Here is a 26,986-nt window from a genome sequence, read left to right on the forward strand (position 1 = left end):
CTAATGGCAACTTGTATGAACTCAACAATTCCAAAATATGTACATTTGGAAAGCAAAGAGATCACATTAAAGTTTACATTGTCCACTGGGAAAGGTTCAGCAGTGGGCCAAAATTTAAATTGTACTTTTCCTCCATCACAATGAGACCCTTCATTACTCGGTTTGATCTAATGCAGCGGTCTCTTGCCAAAACTGAAAAGGGGCATCAGTTGCACCCTGGCAGCTACAAGATGACACATGCAAATATCTCTATGAAATAATGTCTGTTTTTTATTTTCCTGCTGCTGCAGGTTTGGCATCTGGCGCAGAAATCTAACTTTCATTTGGTGCATATGGTGCTGCGGTCCTTTAATAAATGTCTGCTTACTGGAGGTGAGCCAGTGCTCAGTGGGAATATCGAGGCATTCGTGTTCTCTTTGACATTTATGCACGACATGGAGAATAGTTTTAATTACCAGACTCATCCTTCTTTTATTGGCAGAAACAAAGCAGCTCTTAAGGCTCATAGTGTTCCCTGGCATCAGCTGTTATCGTGGAATCAATTCAATATAACATGATCTTTCTCTCTAAGAGGAGTCTCAGAGTCTGTTTTGTAAGCAACTGAATCTGAGGCACAATTCATTGGGACTTTGTTTGGGATTGCACTTAACCACAGACGAGATTCTTCAATTATATTGTGCATGTTATGAAGACTGAAGACTGAAATCAGCACTGCGTGTGTGAACAGCTAATGACATGATAGCCAGGAGCAACACCTGTAACTACAATGATAGTCACTGCATGCCGAAGAGGCAACTGTGGTAGCTTTGGACAGTGTTTCTAGGAATCAAAGCACCAAAGGCATAAATTTCATGTCAACCTCTTACTACCTGAAATGACAGGACTTTGAACACTTTTGTTACTGATGTGAAGCACCTCACGGGACGAGTTCTACACATTCACAAACGAATGCCAGTGAGCAGACTGCCAATTCTCCAAAGGCTGCTCTGTCATTGTCAGGCCAGTTTGACACATGCCAGCCGACATCAGCTGCAGTATAGGGAAGCAATAGCAGCAGCAGTTTTGACCTTCATGTTGCTGTGTATCAAAGACACTGAAAACCTGAAAACGACACGTAGTTTCCTTTCACATGCAGACACACATCAGACAAGACTAGCATTACCTCTTTTTATTCCGAATGACACATTTATTCAAAGAACCTAAATATTAGAAATGGATATTAATTTCTTTTTGAATAGGAGTAAAGAAGCTACAATAGACAAACTATCTGCAGGATTAATATTTTTGAAACATTATCTGCATGGCATTAACTATAGCCTGTATTAACGTAGCTGAAGCACTCAAGATTAATGTGAAGCTTTCAGCTGCTGAAAAATTGAAAGTTCTAGTGTAATAAATCTTTTAAACAGCTCTGACAGCTCCTTCCCTGAGAGTCCTGAGGTGGTGAGAGGGTGGAGTTCTGTAGGAGTTAAGGTCCAATTACTGTTATGTTTGTTTCTGATCTATTTTTTTTGTCTATTAGTGCTACTACTATTTTAATTTACTCCTAATTTACTCCTTACTTCTTTACTTCAGTTTTTTTCTCCTGGGGAAATGAAGAGCGTCTGCCATTGTGCAACCAAAACTGAAAGAGAATAGAGCTTTTGTTTTCCCAGATAGCTGTCCGTGGTGTTCCTCAGGCAGCAGAAATGGCGGTTGATGGAACCCGGAGTAACTGTGGAAACTCTACTTGGCAGAGAAACATCAACACAGCACACTGTAATGCCCACCCTGAACAACAGGCACACAGGGCCAGTAAAGAGACTGGCTTGGCCATTAAAAACTTTATGGATTTTTTACAGTCCACTGATGTGACAGCCAACCTGGGTAGTCTCAATGGTCAGTCCAGGAGAGCTCCAGGATCTGAGAGGGTACAAAACTGACATTCAGTTAGCATTACTTCTACTAGACCAGAAACCTGCCTATTTATTAATACAGCCGGGGGTTTGCCTTTATCATAGCACTGCGGTCGGGGTTTCTAGTTCAATTTGGGATTATGGTTGTTTGTTGGTTCGGACAGCAGCCAGCCTGACAGCAGTGTGATACAGCAGTGTTAGTGTGTGTGTGTGTGTGTGTGTGTGTGTGTGTGTGTGTGTGTGTGTGTGTGTGTGTGTGTGTGTGTCTCAAATAAAGAGGAAATGGTTTTGGTGGATAGTTTGTGGGAAAACGTTCAGACAACAACCACAGTGTTTTTCCAGAATAAAAATGACCATGTCAGATGAGGATATGGTGGCCCTGAGAGCTCAATTCACTGCAGAAAACATCTTCATCAATTTGACAAAAAATGCGTTGCAAATACTTGTTGTTCAATGCTTTTAACTTTAAAGACGATGATGCCTGTTACAGTATTAACATTTAGTCTGTGCCTTTAGAGGAAGTTGGGCATCATTTCTTAGAATAATTGTTATTTGTGATGTATTGATGAAACACTTTTAGACCCTGTTGCTTACTTTAGTGCTGCTTAATTTAGTTTGCCGTTTTTATATTCATGAATATTTCATTTGCAAGTGATTTGATGGTAGTAACAGCAATGTTAAAAGTGCCTAATGGGTGCAAACGAGGGAGTACAAGGGAGTGCAAATGTTTTGAAGGGATTTATGTCATGGCCACCTATAAAGGAATTAAAATTATGAATCATCTTACACAATTCTCTGGACATGTTATTCAACTTTTGAATATTTTACTTCTCCCCTGATAATATTATTCTTTTGAAGATAAAAAAAAAGTAGGCATTGAAAAACACTGATCCTTTGTTTTGCTTTCCACATAAAGTCTCACCTTCTTCTCATCTCCCTCCTGCAGTAGCTGCATGTTGCTGCGCCGCTGGCTGTCACTTCTCCTCAGGGTCGCGCTGCGATGCTCAGGCAGGTCAGGAGGAGGGGATACACTCCGACCCTGAGGGTCGACCCAGGTATAAACATGGTTGGTGACATAGCCGCCAGGAATTCGCCCGACTGAACGCACAGAGAGACAAAGCTTTTTACTGCCCTTCAGCACCTGAGGAGAGGAGAGGAGGAGAGGAGAGGAGAGGAGAGGAGGAGAGGAGAGGAGAGGAGAGGAAAGGAGAGGAGAGGAGAGGAGAGAAAATTTGTATTTCCCAGAACAGCATACATGAGTTCAGGTTTAAAGAGCAAAGAGTACACATGAATCCACAATTCAATCAATTGAATTTGATTTTATAAGGCCATAACATACTCCCCCATACATACATGTATGGGCACAAACACAGAGGTTAAAGCGATGTATATTAAAGACACACAACACTAAAACAAGCCGAGAGGGATATTTGGCAGAAAATTAAAGATTACAGAGAAGCAACCATTTTTCCGTGCTTCGACATCACTCCCCAAAAAAACCCAAGTGACATATCACTCACACACACACACACACACAACAAACACATTTTGAACACATTTCTAGTGAAAATTGCTGTTGGCTGTGCCTCATTGCCTTCTGATCGCTGGGTGTATGTGCAATCCCTCTGCAGATCAATGTATTCCCAGAGGTCTGGAGAAATCAAACTGAATGGAGTTGATCAAACAATCCTTGTGCTCCAACAACACAGACAGGACCTCTGCTTTCATCTCGAGTGAAAATGATCAGTTGCAATGTTGCTGATTTTAAAAGTGACATTACTGAAAGACTCATTTCATAGGTCTTAAAGTTTCAGTTTATGAGTTTGAAAAGAACGGGAAGGTCTCAGTACTGAAAGGTTTCATATCATTGTGTGTTAAAGACTATAGTCTATCAAATGCATCAAAGATCATAGTTACAACTGGGTGATTAGTAGGGCTGAAAAATTAATCGAAATATAATCATATATATATATATATATATATATATATATATACATATACACACACACCCCAGCCCATGAATCATATTCTCCAGACGTAAGGGAACAGGCTTTGTTGGTACATGACCCAACATACCCTGGCTGGGTGAAAAACCTTCATTTCTGAAGCAATGAATGTTTACTTCAGGATTTCATCATCATACATACTGTAGTGCTGCAGTGATGACACATCAGACATCACATCCTGATTAAACAAAGAGGACTACATCATCTGCAAATAGGTGAGACGTTAGCTGACCATCACTAAAATCAGGACTCTTTAGAGCTCAGGGCTGTCTGGTAAACTGTATATGAGTGACAATCAAACAAGAGGGGAGACCATGTCCACTGTTAGCAGATTACTGCTGTGTCAAATCAAATCTAAAATGTGTGTTTTTTGATTGTAAGTGACACACTATACTGGCTGGAACAAAAAGCAATTTATCCTAAATAGAATTGTTCTCCGTCTCTCTCCATCAGGATCTATATTCTTTCTTTTGTTTTGAGTTGTGCGAGATGAATCAGTGTTACCATTGAGACTAACTTTAACTTGTCTCTGGCCTGTTGCAGATGCATTGTTCAGCCGTTTGTGTCTGCTGTGTAATGTCCCCTATGTGATGTTGTTTCATCCAACTACATTTATATCAAAGGCCCCATTCCTTATCTTTTTAAAGCGCATAATGCCCATTCCTATCTGTAATCTGTTATTACTTTTATGCTTATGTTTTTTTTTTTTAGCTTTTTTATTTATTCAATAAAGAAAGTGCCAAAAATGCTGACTCTTCTGAGTGAGGCTGGTGAAAAACCTTCCCAAAGTAGCTGTGTGTGTAAAATCAAAGTAAGCACAGCAACTAAATTCAGTATCCCTCCATTCTCTCCTTCAGTGAACCACAAATAAAGATAACCCATCAGTATTCTGTCCTGTGGATTTCAGAGAAGGCACATCTCCATGAGAACAAAGACCCAGCTGAATCAATTACACAATCCTGATAATGATTTCAAATGTGACTAAACAAATTCCTGGACTGACGGACCAAAATAGCTGTCATCACCCGCTCCCTCTCCCATCTCCTCCACGCTGTATGGCAGCATAAATACGCAATTTAAGATATATGAATACAGCAGAAGAGTTCACCAACACATGAGCAGGTGCACCACTGGTCGCCTTTACTCGCAGACAGAGAAGAAAAAACACTTACAAACAAAGAGGCACATGAAACCACAAACAGCGTGAAGTCAAAAAGTATAACTACCTGTCTTTTTGATTTTCATTACTATGTCAAAATTTTGACAGTGTTGAAGATGAAAGCCATCTCCAGCATACATGACAAGTGACATATCCATCTGAGGCACCAGTCATCAGCTGGGGGTCCTGGGAAGAGCAATCAAGACTGCACTCTTTGCAGAATGAACATGCTGCACATGTAGCAGAAAGAGGGTGGAGACACAGCTCGAGGAAGAGTGCAGAATGCAAAAGTTAAAGTGCTAAATATTTTAACAGCTCAGCTGGTAGTCTGACACCCATCAACGCTTGATTTCCTGTTACTAGCAAATGGTAACGTGTATTGATTTATTGTGCACTAACTGCAAAAACTGCATAATCTGAAGTATGTGGGACATATTATACACTATTATTATGGAACTGGGACACAGATATACACAGCCACAGTTTCTGTCTTAGACACTTTGCCAACCAGCTAAATAGCATCACTTTGATTTACAGCTCCAAACAGGCGGCATCATGGTGAGTGTTGGTCTGAGAAATTTAACTGCATTTAGAGGAAATGGAGGCATACAGACGGAAAAATGAGCAGTGTTTAGATGCAATGAGAAGCAGGAGTTCCAGGAGTTAGGGCAACATGACACTGAAGGAGAAAAAGGAAAGATGGAGGGTAATGGAGGCGGCGGAGGGAGGGCAGCAGGTATAACAGGCTGTTCCGTCCTGTGAATAAGAAACAGTGGTAATTGACGAAGCAGCCGTGGTACAGTGGTCCTTAATGCATTGTCCCTGGAGGAAAGTGCTGATTGTGACACTGGGCTGGTGAAGCTGTAGGCCCGGCTTGTAATCAGAACAAACTATGCTGGGAAAATATTGGAATATACAGCAAAGCATAATGGGAAATGGCAATGGCAGGTAAGCTGCTTTCAGACGAGGCTGCGGAAAAAACAATACGCTCTCATGAGAGTCTAAGCAATCCATTTCATGCACAAAAAGCTGACTGCACAAAGCCCGGCTGTAGAGGCCATCCAATTCCATCACTTAGAAATGCATGGTCATATACTGGAGGAGGTTTAAAGGTAGCCGGTGTCAGGAAAATTATAGCGTAAGAGGAGACTTGACATGAGGCATGAAGGATTAAACCATAAAGCCTGTTTATGTAAACAGTCTCTATTAAATTGACCCAATAGTTATGCAAACTTTTCAATAGGAGGAGAGAAGTCTCCAAAAGTGCAGTAAATAGAAATCATTAGCTGATTTCATGTGTTAATATGCAAATGTTTATTATCAAAATGTGTGCTGGAAAATGAGATTACAAAGGCCGTATAAAAATTCTAACAAGTTGATAATTTGCACATTTACAAGTCTGAATAGGTTTTCATCAGTTAACAGTTGGATGGAATTAATTAATTGATAGAATTAATTAATAGATAGAGAGTGTTTATTGTCCCAGAAGGAGATTTGTTTTCACAGCCAGTACAAAGAAACATATGGATACACACAACACATGGATATGCACTTATACACTCTCCTCAAGCTCCATCAGATTGGATGGGAAGTGTTTGTAAACTGCCGTCTTCAGGTCTTCCCACAGATCTTTTTGAGGTTTAAGTCTGGACTTTGGCTGGGACACTCAAGACAGTGAGAGACTTGTCCTGAAGCAACTCAAGCGTTGTCTTGGTTGTATGCTTCAGATCAATGATGCGGTCTCAGGTCACGTGCACTCTGGACCAGGTTTTCTTCAAGGACTTCTCCGTATTTGCGTATTTGGCTGCATTCATCGTTCCATCAATTCTGACCAGTCTCCCTGTCCCTGCAGCCAAGAAGCCCCCACACAGCATGATACTGCCACCACCACCGTAGGGATGGCATTAGCCAGATGATGAACAGTGGCTGGTGTTCAACAGGTACATTGTTTGGAGCTCTGCCCAAAAGATTCACTTTTTGTCTCATCAGACCAGAGAGTCCTTCTTCTTGTGCTCTCAGAGTCCTTTAAATGTTTTTTGGCCAACTCCAAGCGGACTGTCATATGACTGTTATTCTAAGTGGCTTCCTTCTAGCCACCCAGCCTGATTGATGAAGTGCTGCTGAGATGGTCGTCTTTCCGGCAGGTTCTCTCATCTCTACAGAGGACTACTGAGGCGCTGTTAGAGCAAATGCTGGGTTATGAGTCACCTCCCTGACCAAGGCTGGTCACTTAATTTCTAGCAAGAATCCTAGTGGTTTTTCACCACTGTGCTCCTGGTAGTCTAGGACCACTTTCCCATATAGACACGTATAAACACAGCAGCAGAGTCACCAGGAGATGGTTGGGGTGGACGGCAGACATACAAAATGACTGTTACACCAGGGTTTGCATCCACAGTCTTGTCTGTGGTCTAGGCAACAAAAGCACTTTTGAAGCCACAAGCCACTGTGAACTTTTTCTGTGTTAAACCAGACCATGATCTTTCCTTAACCTTAACCAGGGGTCATGAGTTTCCAAACAAAACCATAAAAATGTTTAATAATGGTGGATATTGTACTGCAAGATCAGGAATTTGGGGTAAAATAAAAATACAACGTCTAAGAACTTATTTGTGACTTACCAAATATATAGATTGTCAACATATCCTCATTATGTTAATAAAAACATAATCCAGTAACAATGACATTTCCTTCAAAACATACTTGCTGTTGCACTTTAGTTGTACATCAACTAAATTAATCATTTCTAGGAGACAGGGTTGGATTCCAACACTGTGTCTTATTTATTACAGCTAAAGTAACTAAACCTCTCGTGAAAGTAAATGATGTGTGTAGGCTGCTGTACAAACTGCGTATGAGTTACTGTAATTTTGTCTGACAACAACAATAATAACTAAGACATTAAATTATGTAACAACAGGGAATCAAGTTAAATAGTCTCAATTTCAGAGCAGGACCACACAAACAATGGGGATAACTGGATGTTAGGAACTCAAGCTCACAAATATCTGCCTCCACAGCGACAAAAGTGAAGATTTACTGATTGTAAATTCACTGAGGAGTATAATATGTGCCCCACCACTCTCTACTTAGTTCATAGGCTTTTGTTTGAAAAAGCTATTTTAGAAAATCCCTACATATGTCTTAAAAGTCACCAAGAAAGGAATAAAAATGCTAAGTTGGCAACTCTGGGCCCTAAATGGAAGTAAACGCCCATTGCTCTACCTAATGTCATTTTCAAGAACACAAAGTCTCAGCTTTCATGAGGGTTCACTTGAGGCTTTGCTTGGGACAGGTGGATTTATGAGAGTTAAAGAAAACGCTCCAACAGTCTTCTATTAAAATCATTTCTTCTCTGCTGCTGGCAGATGATTTGGCTTCAGAGTTGAAACCACTCAGCGCTAATTGTTCTCGCTAATTGCACATTTGATAAGTTGTCATGAAAATATATATATAACGCACAGGAAAACAAAAGTGCGTCAAAGCGTCCAATCTCAGTCACACACAAACAAAAACACCAACCTGCTAAGGGACAGATCTCATGTATGAAAAAAGATACTGCCACAGAAACCAAAAATGCAGCCGGGCTGATTGGCTGTTTCTTTACTGCTGTCTGAAAAGATCCGTCAACCTCAGAAGATCAGTATTACACAAACATACATGCTCACACGCTGGTGAAAAATCCACTGTCATGAATCAGCCTTGCAGACACGCTGGCGCCGCCCAGCACTACTCAAGGACTGAAATGGCCCCCAGCATCAACAACATGAGAGAGGTTCAACGTGAAGTACAACAAATGTCCTCTGATGTGTAAGAGCAACAACCTAGCAACAACCAGTTTAACTCAGTGCTATTCCTTCATGAAACAGAATGGATGAAACAGAGCTGAGTATGTAAATGATCATCCTCAACACAAGCATGCAGGCTAGTGGAGACAAGAGAGAGCCTGCCACTTTAATCCATGTGTGTGGAAGGGGTGTAATGGCAATGAGACGTTCTCTCACATCATATAAAATGATGGTGTCACTGTTAAAACTTGCAGTTCCACTAAGAAAACATCAAGGATTATAGATGTGTGTCTTTGTACTCCATGTACATATGTCCTAGGCTATCACTGTCAGTTACAGGGGATGGCTTTTGCAACACTTTTTGCTCAAACTTGGATTTTCTGGCTCTAAAAGCAATAGTGTCAAGGAGAAAAATGAAGCTCAACGTATCTACACGTGTAGTCCTGGTCAAAATCATTAGCACCTTTTAATATCAAGCACATAATTCAGAATATCTTCAGAAATATATGCCCATCAACCAATCATGTATTACCAGAATATTTTAATAAAATGTCCAAGGTTACATTGACAGCCTCTAGAAGCTTCTTACACCTGTCTGCTGGTAGTTTCTGCTACTCTTCCACTGCTATGCTCTAAAGCTCCTTTAAGTTTGCAGGAGCCTTTTTTCCAATAGCAGATTTCAGATCTCTCCAAAGGTTTTCAATGGGGTTTAGATCAGGACTCATTGCTGATCAGTTTTAAACAGTCCATCTTCGCCTTTTCAACCATGCTTTTGTGCTGCTGGATGTGAATCTTTGTCCTGCTGAATGACCCAAGACCTTTGCTTCAAATCTAGTTTTCTTACAGTGAGTAACACATTTCTCACTAAAATGCGTAAGTAATCTTCAGATTTCATTATTCCTTTAATACATTCACTGCCTCCAGTACCAGAGACGACAATGCAGCCCCTCAGCATGATGGAGCCTCCACCTGGGTAGGATTTTCTTTCCCTTATGTGCTTCATTTTGACGCCTATAAAGAAACTGGTGCGCTACATTCCTAAAGAGGGCACATTGTTTCATCTGACCATAGAAGATCATCCCACAAAGAATGTGGCTTATCTATGAAAGTTTTTGCAAACTTTAGTCTTTCCTTTTTTGTTCTTTCAATAGTGGTGTCCTCCTTCACCTTCGCTCATGTAGCCCCTACTAGGTCTAGTGTGGAGAGTATGATACAGGCGGAGACCACCACTCCAGATTGCTCGAGGTCAAACTGAAGCTCAAAAGCTTGATAAAAATACCAACTGTTGAAACAGGGATTTCAAGATCTTTGGTGATTGCCTTGCAGCCTTTTGTTGATGCTGATGCTCGTCTTCACCATTGTAAAAAAAATAGTGAAACCATCACTCATTGGTTAATTCATGTCATGTAGACCCTGAAAATTAAGAACAGGCTTATTTGTTTTTTTATTTTGTTTGAACTAATTTAACTCATTTAAATTCAAAGCTACAGTACATTTTATATCTGTATTTTTCATTTGACTGTAAAAAGCATTTATTTGTTGTTCTTCAATAACTTTCATATTTGATATTTTATTAAATATTCTGATTATCTAAAATTGTTTCAAAATTTTGACCAGGACTGTGTAGGAATCATCGCTTTGGCTCCATCTGTATTCTTGTGGACACACAAACACCTGGTGACATAATCTTCTGTGCTAAACAAAGTACATAACAAAAAGACGCCAAACAAAATGAAAAGTAATTTTTTACTCATATCAGCTTAAAAAAGGGTTAGGAGATTAAAACGAGTGATTACTCATTTCTGGCACGGCTGCGTTATGGGTTGGGCCTCGTGTGTTTGTTCAATTACAACATCCAGCAGTGACGGCAGGCCTTGTGAACGCTGGAGAACAAGCGAGCTGTAACAAAAGTGGAATGTGTTTGTTTGATGGTTTGTTGGAAATGCGAGTGCGGCTGGGAGGAAAGCAGATCTGTCAGCGGCGTGAATGGATCATAGCCATCGATGCTGTGCAGCGTTGGCACAATTTTCAAAGTCCAATCCATCTATCAGCTGTGTGTGTGTGTGTGTGTGTGTGTGTGTGTGTGTGTGTGTGTGTGTGTGTGTGTGTGTGTGTGTGTTTGTGCCTTTAGGGGAAAAGTCAAAGCGTGTAACCAGCGGCGAGCGTGCCTATGAGCCTGCCGATGAAGTGTTTCCCTGACACTGAGCGAGAGCAAAGAAGAAACGCTGCATTTTCATCTGCTTGTTTCCACATTGGTACAGTCATGTTACTGTGACAAGTAGAACCACAATGTGCTGCTTTCACAGCTCACAGTGCAGTCAGAATACATGAGGACAAAAATATGTTTTTTATTGTTTGGGCTGAAGCGCATTAGATATGAAATGTAGCAGTCAACATGAGGATTTTAGTTAAGCAGGTTTAATAAGCAGGTATGGTGGCCCTGAGAGCTCAATGCACTGCACCTTAAGAAAACAAATGTAACCAGACAAAACACAAACACACATGTGCTGCAAATACTTACAACACAATAGAACTGATTCCAGGGGACACAAAAAAGTGATGAACCAAGCTGGGACACACTTGCATGGATGGATTATAATACATCCATGCGCACTTGTTCAATGCTTTTAACTTCAAAAGTCACAAAGCATTGAACAACATGTGTTTCCCAGCCAGGTTCATCACTTATTTGTGTCCCCTGGAAGCACTTCTGTTGTGTTGTGAGTATTTGCAGCTCATGTGATGAAGATGTTTTCTGAACGTGTTTGTGTTGTTTTCTGTTTGCATGTGTTTTCTTCAGTTGCATTGCAGTGAGCTCTCAGGGCCACTGTAAGCAAGCAGTTAAGGTTGTCACAGTAGAGGCCTGGTTGAACATCAGCTGAGAAAATACCAGATGTGTGCAGATGTTTCTGGGCAAGAGACATTAAACTGCAAATGATTATCCCACCTGGAGTCTCCGTTTATCAATATCTATAGTGTGGCAGTTAATGAAAACTGTCCTTTGTCTAACTAACTACAGACATTGGAATTCTCTCATGTTTGCTGCTATTTCTTCAGCACACAGACTGCCCAGTGTGCTGTAACAGGTGTGAATAACTATTTTACATTTTCACTTTCGGTTACAGTCAGAGATGGGGTTTTAGATGATTGCTGTTGAATTCCAGTTATTTTGAAAGCCGATAGAGGCTTGTGCTCCTTTTCCAGATCCATGTCATTCTTGCCGTTGGACAACCAATATTCATTACAGACAGAGATATGACTGTAACAACCAGGTTGACAAATAGCAGGACTTTCATTTGAAATCCAGTGGGCTACTGCAGACACAGAATCGCTCTGATAACTTGCTGTATACTGACTTATAGGCTCATGTGTCTCTGTGTGTACTGTTTTACCACATGTGTGAGCCTGCACATGCACATTTGTTGGACATTGAGAAGCGGTTAGGCCCCAAATGAAGTAAACACTTAGAAGGATTAATGAGCAATTGACAAGGCCGCCAACACGGAGACTTAATGGAGCCAAGTCATCAATCACAGGGATTAGCCAGAGGAAAACATTCACAATGCTCTGCCCAAGCCATCTTGGCTAATCCTCCCATTCCCCAATCCATCTTCCATCTCTCACCCTCTGTAATTTAAATAAATGTCCTGCGCCACCTGCACACACACATGCACACACATAAGATACAAACAAGACAATGTGACCGTCCGTCAGTAAATGTGCAGGAAAAGAGTCAAAATGTTGTGATTAACAGATCAATAGAAGCCCCACTGGAAATACCTAGCTGTTTCATTTCAATATTGTCAGCTGTTCAGCCCATCTTCCCGCCACACTTATAGAAGTCACTCCATATGATATGCATCATGCCTACAATTCTGCTATAGCATTGCTATTTAACATTTTATAGTGAACAGAGACAGAGATTGATGCTGGCTTTCTGCAATGACAGGGTGGATACAAAAATGCTTCACAGCTGTTATCACTGTGACTGTGCTGGAGAGTCGGCAACAAAGCAAAATCTAATTAAAGACCTGAAAACAGACCTGTCACTGAACTTTTATCATACAGACAGCTCTTGCATTTTTAAGAGTGGAAAGGTGGAAAGAGAAAAAATAAAAAGGCACCAGAACATTGTGAAAGCGGTGAGGACCTTTGTCTTAACAGGATCCTGAAAGTCCTATGTTAGATGGATATATTAGTACTGGACATGTGAAATCTATTTCACTCTCCTACTGTTGCTTATTGCTTTTACTGCTTTGTACAGTACTTAGTGTTATAAATTTTCAATAAATCTTTTGTTATTGTCTTTTCCCATCAACAGCTCCTAATGCACCAGACCATCTGAGAAAAGGCTGTATTGTATGTGATAGTGGGTTATAGAGATAAACTTGACTTGACTTGACTTGAGGTACTCAAGAACTTGAGTCTGTGGGTCTGACATACATCATAAACAATATCTGTTGACGAGGGCAAAAAGCCATGAAAACAAACTCCAAACAAAAAGAACCGAGGTTTCAGGACCTCCCTGCTGTGAAACGACATCTCTATCTGCTAGTTTTACAAAAGGACACACAAAGATGGCTAATAAGTCCTAATTGCACAGTCATCAACCTGGACACCGAGGTGCTTCAAATTGTGAAAAAAGCAACAGTGTGTCAGGATGGCTGGTGTGGCCATGGATCAATCTACCACCCACTCATTCCTTTACACCAGCTCATTAATCACCCTCGCCTCCTATAGCTCCTCTCCTCTCTCTCATATCTCCTGTATTGAACGCTATATCTCTCAGCAGCTGTTATTTACGACGCCTCCTCCCGGACATAGATGCCCGGCATCTTTCACTGATATTTACTCAAACTGAGAGAGAACAGGAGAAGTAGAGGGGACAGATAATGAGAGCAGTAAACACCCATTCATTGCTAAGTCACTTAAGTTAAGTTAGTCGCATTTCCCCTGCTCTGCTTTGCATCTGGATATGAAGACATTTTTCTCTGTTCCATCTTCTAAGACTGGGCAAAGCTGCAAGAATGAACGTAATAAAACCGTTCATGTCCAGATTCCCAGCGGAGCCCCTGTACTGCGCATGTGAACGTCACCATCACTCATCACTCTTTGCATCAACCTCACCATTGTGTTAATGGACCTTCTCTTGTTCTAAAACAAATGGATCCTTCCTGCAAGTGACTGAGGCTGCCAATGTCGTCTGTTTCCGCAGCTAACACCGAATCAATTAAAGCGCTCCTCTGTACCTCCGCGGTCCGAGGACAGCTCTGCCTGGAGCCATCGGAAAAGTGTCTGAGATATCAAATGGGATGGTTTTAAGTAATTATCAGTATTTCGGCCGGCAGCCTTGCTAAAGGATGTACCTGGACAAAATGAATTACAGCAGCTACAATGATTCAGAGAGTGGTGAGGAAGTGAGGGTGTTTAACTTTGAGTCAAAATGTAGATTAGGCCAAACACGTTCTTTCATGAAGCATAGTGGAGCCGGACTACATGCTCACTTTCTCATTTTAAGACTCCAGGCTGAAGAATGTATTATACGACATCAGATTATGTCTTAAAAATCGGATATGAAAACTCAAACATATGACATTCATACAGGATAACAAAAAATTCTTCTATCATTTCCTTTGTGATTTTAGTCCTCTTCTTTTTCTTTGTTCTACGGTTTTGGTTTGTCTTTTTGCAAAACATCAGAAAAAACTCTTCAGCTTTTGGTTTGAATTGCATCACCTTGTGGCCACTTATAAAAGACCACATTTTCACTCATAACTCCTGGACCATGAGACATAGAAGATTTTTTTCCTAAAGCATGAGAAATAAACTGTATCATACAGTATTTTTTTTTTTGCTTGAGCAGACTAAGCTACTCCTACAAATTGAATTCATTTATTCTGATACCGTCTGTCATACAATTTTATATAATTTGTACCATAGTTAAAAGGTATACCGTCATTATGCTTAAACACATTGTGCAATTGCAACTGAATCCTGATGACACATGCATCATCAATTCTGTGCAAATGCATCCAAATTTGATGGCATTTCACTTCCACACGGCGCTGTATCAACTTGATGGATTCAAACCTTCGTAACTCAGCGGTCATGAGTCTGAGTCGCTTGAAATGTTTAACAATTCATCCTTGTTAAACCTTAATATTCACAGAAAAGGATTAAGGTGTTCTGCAAAACACACGGCTGCCAGCACCGCCAGCACCGCTGGTGGAGCTACGTGCTTTGTAGTCTATATTTGTACATGATATTTGTGGAATCTTAAAACAGAGACAAGAGGAAAAATTTTTGTAATGATATAAATTGTTTCGTTGGGTTTATGGAGAATCTGGAAATACATGTGTTTGGGGTATTTTAGGCATTTAACAGCTGTAACCATGACAACACACAGCAACTGGAGAGGTAGTGGGTATAAAGTGTTGCCTAAGGACATTTTCCACAATCAGAACATACGCATTCACAGCTGAAGATGACCACACATTAGTGGTCAAACAAGTGACATCCCTGTCAGTGGGCGGCCTTTCTATCCACCTCACTGCCCACAAATGAACCAACAGTTTCTACATCTGAAGGCTTTATTCATCTGCCCTCATTTCCTTAAAAGACACCTCTGCAGGCAGGAAACATAAATTATGGAAAACAGGAACTACAGCACCTAGACAGGAGCTAGTGCATGTCTGAATAGTGTATAAGATGGTCTCATTACGCACCACTAAACTGTGTGCGTCTGCAAAGTGTGTGAGTATTTACTGTATGTGTGAATCATTCTTTTATAATACAAAATATAAACCCAGAGCTGAAAGTCCAAATTTGCCACAGACCAATATAAATGAACTCAGTAGGTACCCTATACACATAGATTTTACCAGTGTTGACACAGTTCAACATACGGATGTTGTGTCAAGCAACAGTTCAAATCTATAAAGTTAACTATTGACATGTTTTAAAGTAAAAATACTAATATGGGTGATATGGTTTTTCCACAAACAGTTCAATCACCTCATTAAAATTCCTTTAAATTACATCTGAACCTTGTCCTTCATTACAAAAATCCACAATCATGAATATGTCAATAATTCTCATTTAAAATGTGTAACAACAAGATACTTCACTGTAAAGTACATTCTCAGTGGATGTGCAAACTGCAGGTTTCATGTTATAACATCACACTGGTGAGATTTCAATACTGGACCATGATTGGCTTCCAGACTAATTATGATGTCACAAAATCAAGTAATAGTGTACATCATGTGCACATCATGTGCACATCATGTGTACATCATGTGTACGTGACGTGACGTGACGTGGCGTGACGTGACGTGACGTGACGTGACGTGACGTGACGCGACGTGATGTGACCTGACGTGATGTGACCTGACGCGACGTGAAGTGAAGCGACCTGACGTGATGTGACGTGACATTAAAAAGCACTGACAAGAAGTTTTGTAAGGAACAGTAATGATTTCATTATCAACTGTCAAAAGTTTCTTTCACACATGCACTGCAACCCTGAACTTGTCTAGACATTACCCAGAGGAGCGGTGTGTGAGAATGAAAATGTCCAAAGGAGTTGGATCATCATGGACATAAAGCACACTTCTCTGCCAGCTCCCAAGTACAAAGTCTGCGTAATGTCTGAATGGGCCGCTGTGTGAATAGAGCAGGTGACTGTCTTGAGAATTAACAGGGAGTGGGTGTGGTGATGATGTTCCTGTTAGGAGACTGGCGTGAAGGCGGAAGATTACAAACATCAGAGGGTCAGATACACTAAAACACAGATGATAATGTCTTACTGGACGATATGACATTCAGGAACTTATGCTGTTGACAGCCGATGCTATAATCGTTAGACAAGTTCAACCAAGGGCAAGAGACTCTGTTGTGTATGATGTAAACAAAACACTGCGATTTCTGCAAAATACTTTCTGCAACATGTCCTGCTCTCTGCACACTCTACCCAGGCACCACCCCTCACCTAAACCACACAGAGTATTTCCAATTGGTGAGAACATGTATGACACAGACAGCCTCCTGTTGTGTGCTACTTGTGTGAAAGGGCAACTCATATGAGAGTTCTCGTGAGAAATTGGCTAAGTAAACTGGTATCCCCCAGAGGCTGGGAGCCTAAAGCAGCTTTTCTGTTATATCTGTTTTCTTGTCTTCCCTCCTTTATAATAAATATTACCAGCACAATTTACAATTAACATAATATTTGACAACACATACAGATCACTTGTGCATGTCTGAAATGAAAAGTATAATTTCACATAGGTATGATACCTGCAGTCGCCTCTATCCCACCATGCAGAAAGGAAATAAGCGGCTGCAGGCTTCTCATCAACATTCCTGTCAAATAGCAAGCTGAGCCCACAGGAGGTACCTGGGGTCTGACATCACTAGGGAGAATGACATATACCACACACACACACACACTTCAGATACAAAGGCCTACACAAATATAAAAGGTCTGCTTCACAATTTTCCTTTATGCAAGCAGACAGACACACAGACACACACACACACACACACACACACACACACACACAGAGACACACACACACACCACTCTAACACATGCATATTATATGCAGCTTTTGTCCTGGGTCACCTTTGATGTTGCACACAGCACCGTTGCCATGTGACACTGAAAACAGATAACGCAACAAATAATTACTAAAACACAATAATGCAAACCAGTGAACGATGAAATAACCAAAGGGTCCTGTGCACTGAGTTTTATTATGTGCATCATTTTAAGGAGGTTTGGTTAAGAGTGGGTGAGTTTCTATAAAATCAAATGAGCCCAAAATGTCAATGTTGTTTATAAAAACACTTGCCCCCATGTTTGATAAAAACAAGACTTTAACACATTGCATGAAACAATGAATAACAAACCCCATGCCTATACTATATAAAACACTCATTATACACTCATTTGTTTTGTAAACAAAAACACGTTTATCTAGAAAAGAGTTCAAGTTCAAATCAAAAGTCTATAGCCATGCTGGCAGCTCTGCATCACCATGCTTACATGATCACAACGACAAAATGTTCACCACCTTAAATAGCATTAGCATGCTAACAATTTCTGCTCAGCAGTAAACACAGGTGAGGTGTATGGGAATGTCAGTTTCACAGGTATTTAGTCATAAACCAAAGCTTTGGAAAAATCTAAATTTTGACCTGATGAGAAAAAGTCAAGGAATCACCAAAGTCAGTGGGATTCGTGCCTTGAGAGCCGTGAATGTCTCTACAAAATGTCATGACAATCCATCCAATAGCTGTTGAGACATTTCATTCTAGATCAAAGTGTTCGACCGACCAACTAAAAGACAGACAGACTGGCACTGCCATCCCTCGAGCTGCGAGTGCGGCGAAAAAGTAGTTTGCCGTTGAACCTTTAAAAAAAAAAAAAAAAAACTGGGTATTTTCCAGTGGAAATTGAAAACGATGAACATATGAAAGGACATATAAAATGATTGCATTCTATCACACTGAGCAAATATGATTTCCTGCAGTACATAATAGAAAGCATATTGTGACGTAAGGCTGTGTGAACCTCTGCAGCTTTGACAGTATTTGATTTACTGCTCTGCTTTACTGTGTTTGATTTACAATCACACAGCAGAGAGGTGTGTGGAGACAGAAAAGATGGAAGTGGATGCAAATGAGAACGAGGGAGGAAGAAAGGAGACTGATTCATTTTTATTTCCCTGAAGTCTTACGTGTCTTGTGTTTCGGAGAAAATGTCCAGCCGCATGGAGCACTCAGCATTAAACTGTAAGACTCTGCATTATCCTGCATTAACACCACTTCATTTACCAAACACGGGCTGTTAGAGGGAGAGCAACTGTGCAGCTTTCTTGTGTGTATAAGATGCTGCACCACACCAACAACATCAGTCAATTGTAAATAGATTACACATTTGTTTTCCTACAGGTTATTGATTTAATTTCTTCAATAAGATCATCCTTGTGAGTGCAATTCCCCGGCACATATGACATTTACTGTAACATATCGGAAACCTAGTCAGCCATGCTGTAAATTCATCAGCACTGATGACTGAATGGAGAGCAAGAGCCTCTCCTACACCCACAGATTCAGCACCACTCGGTTTATTTTCATCTTTTTGCCTCTCATTTTTCCTCCCGGTCTTCCTTCCTGTCAGCCGCAGTGGATGTATACATAGAGAGCCCTGAATCGGCTCCAGAGGAGTAATGATGAGGTCCTCTCAAAACTCAGGATAAAGAGAGCCGGGACAGCCAAACATTACGCAAGCCTTCAGGTAAAAAACATGCCTGATGATCCTCTGCCAAGATTGCCATCAAAGTCTACTTGAGCTGCTCTCTGCTAAACATTCTCGACAGGAATGTCTTTCTGAAACATGAACAGCTGTGATGGGTTAAAGCTGCATCGCCAAAACAAAATGCAGGGAACAAGTGCCTGTTTTAAGAAATCCTTGAAAAACACTTTCTTTATGGGCTTCCTCCTCCTGGCAAGTTAAAAGCCATTTAGCACTTTTATTCAATATGAGTTTATGAACATACTGAAGCTTTTTATGAGGCCAGTAGTAGGCTGGGCGAGTAGTCAGCATTCTGCAGTCAGCACCAATAAATAACCACGGCTCAGGACCAAGGAGGAGATGATGCCAAGTGTCCACGGAGGACACTTAAGGGTCGCAGCCAATAAAAATATACAGCTAAGTGGGACAGGTGGTCATGAATAATGCTGCGCAAACCGGTGCATTTCTTTACACAGGTTTACCACCTGTGTCCACCTGCGTTCATCATGCTGCTGCGTCAGGCTGAAATAAGCACTCAGGGATCATCTTGATGAAGTCACTCTTTTCCTATTTCACTTACTAAAGAAAAGTGTCAACATCAATTATTTAATTAAAGCCTAACCACAGAGGTGGCAGATCAGGAAAAACACTCATGTGAATGTTTTACAATGGTCATATGGATCTCTAATGAAGGCAAAGACAAATGAACTCAAGTATTTGGTGTTTAGTGACAGTAGGAGATTGTTAAAAAAAATTAAAAAACTGTTGGGATAGAGTTCCATCTGCCCTTATCGCTATTTTTCAGTCACTACCTTTCATGGATGTTTCTTAGAAAGATGACACACATTTTTTGTGAAAATAATTGGGCTCAACAACAAACCTAGATGTGGGTGGTGAATCTGAAGTCCACAACCAGGTGAACGTGGCTTCAAGTCAGAATTAAACGACAAAATATGTTGTTTGTAATTCCCCCACAGAAAAAACGTATAAGCATTTACTGATCTGATGCCTCAATCAGCAGGATAACACTATTTGTCTGCAAATCACCAAAAAAATGAATCTGTTTGATGACGTGACAATGCTATAGTTATGGTTTGGTAAGGTTTCGGTACATAAACCACAATACAGACCTATAGAGGTCTTGAGATTTCGTCTTCGTGTTCTTCAAACTCATTTGTCACTGAAGCAATTAGCTTCTCTGCCCTCCCATTAGGAACCATTTAAGCCCTCAGTGATTTCACATGCTCAACTCAAACATCTTCCACCTTACAGCCAATCAGACAGGACAGAAAGAGTGATGTTCCCTGCTGCCAACACACAGGCTCTCAAATCTGAGATGTTTCATTGTCATGTCTGTCTCATTTCCTGTTTCATTCCGAGGCTGAGTTTTATCAGCTGGAGTCAAACACGACAGAAATAAACATCTTAATGGTCTGACAGGGCACAACAGCTTCTTCGTTGTAGGCCTATATGTGTTTTTTCTTTTATATGAAAAATATATAAAAACATCGGCTCATCCATTAGAAGGCTGCACCGCTGTTCATATACATTAGACAGCCCTTTTTCACCCGCGGACTTTTTGACTCATCATGAAAGCACAGGAGTTACTAATAACATTAGTGATGGCTTCGTTCTATTCAGTCCTAGGAAGTCAGACAGTGAGTCAGCATGCAAAACACCAGGACCTTGTAACTGAAGCAGCTAAATAGCCATCAACTTTGCCCTTGTTGTTTTTCTACTGTGACAAGTCAATATGTCTTCCATGACGAAAGCCCATTGTCATATTTGTAGGTAAATTCAAACCCACACCTGAGTAATAATTACAGCCATTTTTAACTACTGTCGGTGTAATTTAAATCCCAGCAGGAGCAATGTCTTTGTATTTTAAAGTGCAAGTCTGATTTTTTTTCTAGCTGCTGCAACTTCATTTTATAAGCTCACTGTGAAATATGACTTATAAATACACATGAAGTCAAAAATGTTAACACCAATATATAGGCCTATTTGGGAACCAATAAGCCATCAGGAACAAAAACCCTTCAAGTGTGCTGTTGTAGGTACTGGTATTCTCTTTTGGTTAATCCTGCAGAATGTCCATATGTGTTGCTGAAAACCTGTAATCTCACTAAAGTTAAAATGCCGACCAGAACAATGAGTTAAATTACAGAGGAGTTCATTGAACATTTCCCTCCCCACCTCCCATGTAATGTTACAGCACCTCTGTCCAAATGGAGCTGAGCCAGAAATCATGTAATTTCCAATCACTACTCGATAATTTTGTCTTGTTGTGTCACAACCCGGTCATGTTTGGACAAAGGAGGGAGTAAGAAATAAAAATAAGTAAGGAAATAATCTACAGACAAACATAATACAACTAAACCAAGAGAGAGAGAGAGAGACAGAGAGAGAGAGAGAGAGCAGACCAGATTATATAGCGCAACCAGACCAGGTGAGCTGAATCTCTCTGGCAACCAGACTCCAGAGGCTCATCACAAATGACACTGTCAAATGCCAGATTTATGCAATTCATGCAATGTTTGTGACATCAAAACTAAGACAAACCCACATGTCTTCTTTTTACACAGCGTACTCCAGTCAAAGCAAAACAAGATGTTTTCAAAAACTAACAATACAAGATTATTACAGTTAATTTACACCAGCAGTATCATGGCTAATTATCTAAAAGATAACCTGAATCTGTTAATGGAGCAAAACCTGTGAGCTACTAGTTCTGCAGATATGTTAAGTGTGCAGCCCCTTACACTCAGAGCCAGTACATTATTCTTCCACTCAACAGGACAGTGGATTGTACTTAAGCCTTTGGTCCCTGCTCATTACTTTCCTCTGCATTGCACTGCTCACCAGAAAACTCACTGCGGCTACTACACCCCAGCATCCACCTTTAAACTTCTGAGACCAATGTACCCTGAGTGTGATGTTACTGTCAGACCCCAGTCTCTTCTGTGCTGAGCTTGATGTCTTGTGGGGAGTGGTAATGTCAGAGCGTAGAATCCGAATGTCAACTCAAAATACGTACTCTGCATTCAGGTAACAACCCGTTGGGTGACTGAAACACCACTGACAGAATTTTTTTTAAAAGGTGGTGTTTTAACTTTCGAGCTATGTTTTTTGTATTATATATTTAATGTAATGTGCCAATCAGGAGGGAGCAAGAATACATATCCAAATGCTTTCCAGTGTTCTGAGCTCCGCTGCCACAAATATTTCATGATTGTGAAAAAAAACATCAAACATCAAATTCCCTCTCTGACCCTGTTTGACATGTACCTCTGCACACTCCACAACACTGTCCTGGGAATTCAGAGGCCTCAGCAAAAACAACGCTGCAGTAACCTCCTCGGGGCATCCTGTCAAACAGCCCCTCCAGCATCCAGCAGTGCTGCTCTGTCTTACGAGCGGCTATCTCCCCACACTACACAGCTGTTTTTCATGCTTTCAGTGCTCAGCTATGCAGAAAATTAACTCCAGCGGCTACAGCGCAGTCACACGCACCAGTCTAAACACAGTCTCCACCTCCACCTATCTATATCCTCTGTATCAGTCTCTCTTCCTTTTCTCCCTCTCTCTCTCTCATGCACATACAATCTAGGTGATGTTACCTGTACGCCCTTTCTCCATCAAAAGTCCATGTACACCTCCACATCAGCAGCAATCACCTGTACTGTACACTATGTCATTTGCAGGCACTTCATTGCACATTCAGTCTCTCACACTGTGTCTCAGCTCGAATCTTCTCAATATGCAAGTCTGCTTTCTAAAAATCATCAATCTGCCTCTTCGGTTGAGGATGTCAGTGGAAATTTTTTTTATTTGCTGCATCAAAACAACATAGCGTAACAGGCTTGACACTTGACAGGTAGATTTTAGGACTTTAGGTTGGCTGCTCTTCACTTTCAAATATTAATATCCATTACTTCTAAAACCCCAAAATATCTTTAAATAATGAAAACCAGAGACATCTGCTGGTCTATGGGCTTAAACAGCTGACCATTTTCAGTAATTGCAATGTTTCTCGCTCAAATCAAACGTCTTTGCTGCATGCTGTAATAGACTACTTCATCAGTTTGTTTTTGCTATGGACTTGTGATGCACTGAGCTGCAGCGTAATGAGGCAGAGGCTGTGAAAAACACTGTATTTTTTATTCTTCCAGTTGCAGCATATTCATTGCATGAATTTTTTTTTTTTTTAAATAATGACTAAAGACGGGAACCAATAGCAAAGCAAATCCAATTCAACTTGGAAAACTTCCAGTTGGGGTACAGCCTATGCAGCCACTCTGAAACATTTTGTGTTAGAGGTGAGAGCGATGCCAGGCAGGTCTTCATCAGCACACACACACATTCACACATACACAAGGTATTTCATTCTGCTGTCAGCTGTCTGTGTCACTGTGAGCTCCTTCCTCCACACCCACTCGTGGCAGAGGCAGGTCTAAAAAGACATGGGAGGACAGGGGATGTAGAAACAGATGGGTACTAGCACCAGCTGAAACCTGACACTAATGGCCCGAAGAGAGACGGAGAGGGACGGTCCCATCTGGGCCTGATGCGGCTCAACCAACCAGCAGCAAAACACGGATTTAGAAACAGACAGTAAAACGTCCTGTTGCCTGAACACAGTCAGGCTGCCGAAACTGTTCCACACCTCTGATCTGATTTACAGCAAAGTCTTGGCCCCAAATTTGATTTCACAAGTGTGTGAGTGTGTGAGTTTATCAATCTGGAGGTTGTTGTGTGAATGTTTCAACCTCTGATGCAAGTTCACGCATCAAATCAAATCGAGTCTATTTATATATCACATATAAAGTGCTGTACAAAGCTACCTTTTAGTTAAAAGCACAACAGTAGACGCCAGAGTAAAATAACATCAGTAGTAAAGGCACTAGTAATGGAAAATGGATGAACAACGACGACGACTGGCAATCAAAATATATCAAAACATGCTAAAATGCGAAACAAAAGAAGTAAGATCAGTTTATAAAATAAAACAAATATATCGAGTCTGCATGTCAAAGTGTCTTTGGGCAAGATACTGAACCCCAACTTGCCCCCAATGTATCATCTGTGTGTGTGTTTGTGTGTGTGTGATAGAAAAGTGCTGAATGCAATGTGTGAATGAACGGATGGCTGTGGATTGTAGTATAAAACGCTTTGAGTGGTCGATAAGACTATTAAAGTGCCATATAAGTGCAGTCCATTTAACATTTAAGAGCAACAAAAGGCCAATGAAAACATGTACATGAGTTTTACCTTAAAAGTGTCAATGAAGGAGGAACATTTCATTGAAAATGGTAGACTGCTAGCACCAGTATAATGTTGTCTCTTTTCCAGTTAAGTGTCTTGCTGCAGCATTCTGCACCAGCTGTGAAAGTAGACCGGCCAATAACAATAATAGCAACTGAGGTCACAGAATGACATCAAGTGATGTTACATACTGTATTTACTATTTATCATATTTACCAAACCTTAAATTGGCTCCAAAAACAAATGAGCAAGTGAAATCTAACCATCATAATACATCAAACACTTCTACATCCATAACTGTAAAACTTATGTTAAGTTTGACAACAATAGAAGCAGACATGACGGACAGTGGGACTGATTAACTTGGGCTAGGAAGGACACTGTGGTGCATTTTGGATGCATTTGGTTCAAGATTTCAGAAAGAAATGAGGAAACCAAACAAATTATCCATTAAAATATGAATGTACCCAAATGGCGAGTGTGGATTTTACTTTTATAGTGTTTGTAATTTAACTAGTAACCTATATATATAATTATATCTGAAAGCTTTACCCTGTGACATGAAAAACTGTACACAGTAGCAAATATTTGACAAATAACAAACACACTTTAATCAGCAGAGTCATAAGACCAATTGGGTCTGTTCTTAACAAAATAAATTCTTAGTTGTTGTCTAATCATCATAATCAGGAATTGCCATAAGTCATGTATCCTGTTGCTCTGCAGTATTCATAAAGTTGTGCTTGAGTAATTCAATAACAACACTGACTAAGAAACAGTATTTAATGTGGACTGGTGATGACTGGTTGACACATTTCTGTTCAGCAAAGTCCTTATCAGCGCAGATTCTGATCCAGTATATCAGATCGATGCAGTCATAATATTTTCAACTAAATTATTATCAATTAGAACACCAGTCCAAATGTTTCCCACTGTTTCATCGTCCTTTGGCAGAAGAATGCAGGTGTACAGAGGGATATCTTAAAATCTAGTGCTGACTAAGAAAGATCATCAGTATTTGTGAATATCATCGTTATGGCAGATGTACCTTCATTTCTCAGGCTGTCAGTTTCCAGTCATTCCCCATAAAAATAGAGAAACCAACTAAACTTCTCAGAGTCAGCCAGCGCCTCAAGGACCAATTATTTGGACTAATACTTGGTATAATATATCATTAATTCACAAAGGTGTGTTTTCCAGGAATGCAGCAACATCAACAATAAAATGACATTCAGTGTAGACAAATATACACAAAACCACACACATACAAATTCGACAAATACCTTAACAAGTATGAAGTGTAATTTTGCAATTGCTTCATTAGCTCAACGGATGCAATCCAGGGGGGAGACTTAATTAACCAAAACATAATTAAAGGGACTATTGAAGCATATTATTGCTCAGATTGCTTTGCCAACAGCTAGTTTTCTCACAAGGTGTGTGTGCGTGTGAGAGAGAGAGAGAGAGAGAGAGAGAGAGAGAGAGAGAGAGAGAGAGAAAATAGGAAAGGAACTAATGAAGGGGATAATAAACAAAAAATTGATATTAAATTTTTTGAAATTTGAAATTATGAAGATATCTCGATATCTCTCATTAACACAAAGAAAACTGCTGCACTTCAGGGTTTACAGTGATTAAACAAGATAATGTGAACACTATGTATGCAGGGGTTTAATTATAAGAAGTCTGATAACGCCTCATAATTGGAACATTTTCTGATTTCTGTAATATCTATCAACATTGACCCCACACAGTAGACAAGAGAGTTGAGGTTTACTCATTCCCATCACTTGTATCTAGGCAACCTTGCCCAACGTGAATCATGTGATCATGGATTTAGACGGAAAAATTTCCCTTTAAATCTGGAAATTAGTTAGGAAGCGGAGCACACGGAGAAAAATCTGCTCCTCTATGTCGGGTGATTTCATCATGGCGAAGACGTCATCAGTCTATCACAGCAGAAGATACGTTCAAAGCTTTATCTTTTATAGTTTGAAGTATAATCTCAGAGGATTAAACATGTTTATAAAGTCCATTTAGGCCAGTTGAACCGGGATCTTAGCTCACTGAGGAAATGTGGTTCATTTAAACACATTACATTTAAATTTACAATTACATTTACTCATTTAACATTTTCTTATTTAGCAGACGGTTTTATCCAAAGTGGATTACAATGAGGGACATCACTAAAGCTTCAGTGAAGTAGGAAACCCTGATGTAAGTATTAAGTATTACATCTATTCAGTAACTGATACTGCAGTTAAACAGTGGGTGAGTTCTTTAAATAAGCCATTAAATAAGTCATTTTGACATGGCACAGTAAGAAAATCATCAATTGAAATAATAAAATTAATGATGGTTGAATTACATTTAGCTCCTTTAGTTTCAAGGTCCTGGTATAGTTCATGTTGGCTCACTGTCCCAATGTCGAGGCTTATTAGAACAGATCCATCTTAATCCATCATCTCTAATGTTATTAATAACATGTTACATGTTATGTTAAACCTGCATGTCATCATAACTAATTAAAACATCATCAACTATATTTACTAAACCATTTACAAAAAATATTATAA

At 40.2% G+C, this 26,986-nt stretch overlaps 1 protein-coding gene across 1 annotated transcript in view; it reads right to left on the minus strand.

The window, feature by feature from the left end:
- Positions 1 to 26,986, minus strand: part of whrna (whirlin a) — a 140,033-nt gene that overhangs the window by 69,306 nt on the left and 43,741 nt on the right. The window contains exon 2 of the mRNA XM_023399920.2: positions 2,818 to 3,036. Within this exon, the coding sequence (XP_023255688.1) occupies positions 2,818 to 3,036 (219 nt within the window). The remainder of the gene's footprint in view (positions 1 to 2,817; positions 3,037 to 26,986) is intronic.

The sequence above is a fragment of the Seriola lalandi genome, unplaced genomic scaffold, assembly GCF_002814215.2.
Source record: "Seriola lalandi dorsalis isolate HSWRI2012SDOR001 ecotype SW California unplaced genomic scaffold, Sedor1 jcf7180002052129, whole genome shotgun sequence".
NCBI lineage: Eukaryota > Metazoa > Chordata > Actinopteri > Carangiformes > Carangidae > Seriola > Seriola lalandi.